Raw genomic sequence first — 4,291 nt, forward strand, 5'->3', positions numbered from 1 at the left:
CAGACATGTCCGATCGAACATTGTATAGGCTCTCCTTATCAAAATCTAAGTCTCCATTCTCTTGCATGAGACTCCTCCTCCTTAGCTACTTACCTTGGACACGTTCGAGCCAACACTTAGAAAACCTTGGGAGGCTTACCTCCTACACACCCTTGGGGTCTCCTAGGACCACATCCTCCTTGGGGTCTCCTAGGACCACTTTCTCCTTGGGGTCTCCTAAGACCACTTTCTTGAGTTCTCCTCGGACCTCATCCTTGGTTCTCCTAGGATCACTCTCTTGGGGTCTCCTAGGACCACATCCTCCTTGGGGTCTCCTAGGACCACTTTCTCCTTAACTCTCCTAGAATGCATTCCCCTTAGCCTCCTAGGATGCATCTTCCTATTTTTTGGGTATAACAGTTAGTTTGATACTTGTATATGTTAAATTGGTACTATTTGTAAGACCTTGGTTACTTAAGGATATTATATATATCTTTTGATCTTTTCTGTGTTATTTATTTGTATATATTTACTTATTTTTTCGAAGATATTTTAATGGTAACCAGGTACTTTGTTTGGTGTTTGTCTTATATACAAAAGTGTAGCTGGGGTACTTTTGGTGCTTGTTGTTTTTTCTATTTGTGATCATTTTTAGAGCAAAGTACCCAGTTTCTCTTGTGTTGTTTTTTACTGTATTTCATGTTTAATAATTATATTTTATACATATTATACTTTTAAAGCAACTGAGATATTTTAATGGTAGCCAGGTGCTTAGTTTGGTCTGTCTTTTATATAAGGGGTAACTGTTTACTTTTTTGGTGTTTATTGATTTTCATTTTTTTTGTGGCAAATGCTAGATCAAAGTACCTACTTTATTGTTTTTTTTTTTGTATTTCATGTTTAATAATTATATATAATAATATTCAACTTTTTTAAAGTAACTATGATATACAAAGCAATTGAGATATAATAACCAGGTACCCAGTTGGGTCATCATGTTATATACAAAGTGGTAACTGGTTACCTTACCCAGAATATTATGTTTTATTTAAAAAAAAAACTTGTTTTCATGGTGTTGGTTGCATAAATATTTGACATATATCAACAAAAAACCAACAATTTATTTCAATATATAACAAAGTTATTATAATACTCAATATCAATGTATGAATATGAAAGTCAATCATTTAATGAATGAAGCTATGATATGGTTGTTTTACTGTAATATATGAAGCTATGACTTTTGTTTTTTCTGCTTGTTTGCCTTATCAATTGGTGGATTCCTGCAAGTCTTCCTGTTATGTCCTGGTTGGCCACATTTACCACAGGTGATTATCACTTTTGGTTCTCCTCTTGATCTTATTCTTTTCTTTCTTGGTCTTCCTGCAGGGATTGTTGCCTTTGGAGGTAGCACCACTATGTCTAAGTTTTGTGGTAGATTTCATTCATCTTTATGGGGCAAAGGATGAACATTTTCTTCATGCATTGCTTTCAAAGTTTCTGTTTTGTAAAACTTTGCACAGTAATCATATACTCCCAAGTTTCTCTTTGCAATTACAGCTACTGCATGCCCACAAGGCATTTCATCTTCTTGAAACCTATTCCATGTACAAGTTCTATTGTGAATATTTACTGTGAAATTGGTCCTTTTTTCATCACGAACTTGATATTCTATTGGGTTGAAAGGCAAGACCTGAAAACAGTTTTGTGATGAATTAAAATAAAATAATAAACATTTATGTACAATTAACATTGAATGTATGTTGTTCCCACTCTGTTTAGTTTATTGTTTTTTTTGTGCTGTTACCCAGGGTAACTGGCTACCATATATTGACAGAATAAAGAATAGTAAGAATAAGTTTAGTTGCATACCTCATACTTCATTTTTGAAACAATGTCATGTCTCAATTCATTTTCTGTTGCTGTAGACACTTTTGTGAATGTTCCATTTGCATTATTTGAATTGTTCCAAACCCACTTTTGAACCAAACTTCTAAGACATTCAACCAAGATATCAATAGAGAGATTTCTTGCAGCTTTTAGTGCAGCGTTGAGCGATTCTGCGATGTTGGATGTCATCATGGTGTATCTTTTTGTTGGTGAGTATGATCTTGCCCAAGTTTCATATTTGGCTTTCTCTAAATAGGGTCTAATGCGTCTGTCAAGTCTATCAAAGCTTCTCATGTAGTGTTCACATTCTATTTTTGTGTATGCTTTTGCTGCTGCAATGAAATTCATTTGTAGCTGTTCTCCATGGTTTCCATACTTGCTTTTCAAATTATTGAGCAAGTGATACATGCAAGCTCCATGGAACGCATTTGGGTACACTATATGTACTGCATTCTCTATGCTATTGTGTCTGTCGGAAACAATAGCCAATCCTGTGAAGGTAACCAGTTGCTTTTATAAGATACTAAACGAAATAGCATGTATTTGTGTATTGGTTTTGGGTAACCATTTCCTTTTTATATGTAAACCATATGATAAAATTGAAGCTACCATACCTTCGGGTTCTCCATATGTGTCTCTCAGTTTGGAGAAGAACCAAAGCCAAGAGTTATCATTTTCTGAGTCTGCTATTCCAAAAGCCAAGACAAAAATGTTGTTGTTTGGATCTAATGTTGATGCTGAAAATAGTGTGCCGCCATGTGCATTTTTTAAAAAAGTTCCATCAACAACAATAATAGGCCTCAAGTATCTCCAACCTTTGATTGAGTTGGAGAAAGCTATGTACAAGTATTTGAATCTATCTTCATTGTCTGTGAGCAGATGTGTTACTGTTCCTGGATTTGCTTGCTTCAACATGTGAAGATACATTGGCAACTTTTGATATGAATCATCAGGGTTCCCTCTTACTAGAAGCAAAGCTTTTTCTCTTGATCTCCATGATTTTGTGTATCCCATGGTTACTCCAAAGTAATCATTCATGTCATTCATGATGTCATTTGGAGTATAATTTCTTTTGACTGACTTGTACTTATTCTTTATTAATTCCCCAACTATGATGCTTTTTGCTTGCCTATGATCCTCCATAACAATTTCAACAAAGCAAGTATGATTTGGAATGCATTTTCGTACCTTGAATAAATCTTGATTTCTGTATTTAGAAGCTCTCACAAACCAGCTGCATGTGTCATATGCGCAGGTAACCAGGTACTCTCTTCTTTCTGATCTTTTTGTTTTGAACTGAAAGTTATGTAGCATTACATGGTAGCCAAGAGCTGATTTGATTGTGTTCTTGTCCTTGTAAATCTATCCTTGCTCTATTTTGTTCACTCTGTAATCAGATATTACTATTTCAATTTCCTCCAATCTCTTTTCTCTTTTTGAATTGTCTTCAATTATAAAATCAGCTACTTCTTCAGCAAGGTGAGGTATGTATGCCACATTGATTCCCTCATTTGTTGTGCTTGACATTCCTTCTTCAAGTAACATATGTTCATTGATGGAAGCTTTGTTTGCTTGCATTAATAATGTTCCTACCTCCATTTCTTGTGCTGTAGCTTTCTGATTTGATAGCTGAAGAAGATTATTTTCATCCATTGATTCTTGAACTATATTCACACACAATGGTAAGTCTGTTATTTTTTCTGCACTTTTTTCTTTATTTTCAAGTAGAACAACAATGAATTGTCTGATTCAATCTTCATTGGTGGTGTTCCTTTGGCTACTTGATAATAAACTTCAATGCTTGCTCTTGTTTCCTTTATCTCCTGTTTTACCAAATTCACCAAGTTGTCAAGAGAACAATTTGGTGGAATCAATATTCCAGTCATTGTGTACCCTTCGTACTCATTTTTTTCATTCCACTTGCCTCCAAATTGAACCAAAGAAGTAGTATTTTCCATACCTGTAATATTTGTAAATTTTTAAGTAGTTAATTGGGTATAACTGGTGAAGGTAACTGGTTACTGTAGTCTACAATTACATACTTCAGTGGAAAACTTAATTGGACAATATGCCAGTTTTCAAGGTAACTGGTTACTTTGTTGTTACTGAAAGTTTTGACAATTAGAATTCAGACCAATAGACCAATATGAAATGTTTTTTTTATCGCAAAGACAAAATTGAATCTAAAATAATCATAGTTCTTGTTTTTTTGTATATTTTTGGTCAATCAATATAACTATATTAGTAGGTTTAATTATTTTTTTTCAAATTTCATGTTAATTATTATGTTTTTTTTTTAAAAAATGGACATAATGAACTTCATGATTACCATTATAATCTGTAAAATAGGTATGAGAAAAATATGAAATCAATGGTTCTATATTATGTAGAAGAATTAGGAATTTAATAGATATTAAGTTGA

The 4,291-nt window shown here is 33.6% G+C and overlaps 1 protein-coding gene across 1 annotated transcript; it reads right to left on the minus strand.

Annotated features, from left to right (window-relative positions):
- Positions 1-1,420: 1,420 nt before the first annotated feature.
- LOC133779170 (uncharacterized) lies at positions 1,421-3,522 on the minus strand. Its single transcript, XM_062219162.1, has 4 exons — positions 3,274-3,522; positions 2,484-3,165; positions 1,852-2,360; positions 1,421-1,672 (listed from the first exon to the last, which is right to left on the minus strand). The coding sequence occupies exons 1-4, from the start codon at positions 3,520-3,522 to the stop codon at positions 1,421-1,423; spliced, it is 1,692 nt and encodes a 563-aa protein (XP_062075146.1).
- Between the last annotated feature and the right edge of the window lie 769 nt (positions 3,523-4,291).

This window comes from Humulus lupulus, chromosome 5 (genome assembly GCF_963169125.1).
Source record: "Humulus lupulus chromosome 5, drHumLupu1.1, whole genome shotgun sequence".
NCBI lineage: Eukaryota > Viridiplantae > Streptophyta > Magnoliopsida > Rosales > Cannabaceae > Humulus > Humulus lupulus.

Excerpts from the sequence above, each read along its gene's own strand:
- LOC133779170 (XM_062219162.1), bottom strand. The coding sequence starts at position 3,522 with ATGGATGAAAATAATCTTCTTCAGCTATCAAATCAGAAAGCTACAGCA. Across the intron at positions 2,361-2,483 it reads CACATATGGAGAACCCGAAG|GATTGGCTATTGTTTCCGAC; the intron begins GTATGGTAGCTT and ends TTACCTTCACAG. Across the intron at positions 1,673-1,851 it reads TTTCAAAAATGAAGTATGAG|GTCTTGCCTTTCAACCCAAT; the intron begins GTATGCAACTAA and ends AACTGTTTTCAG.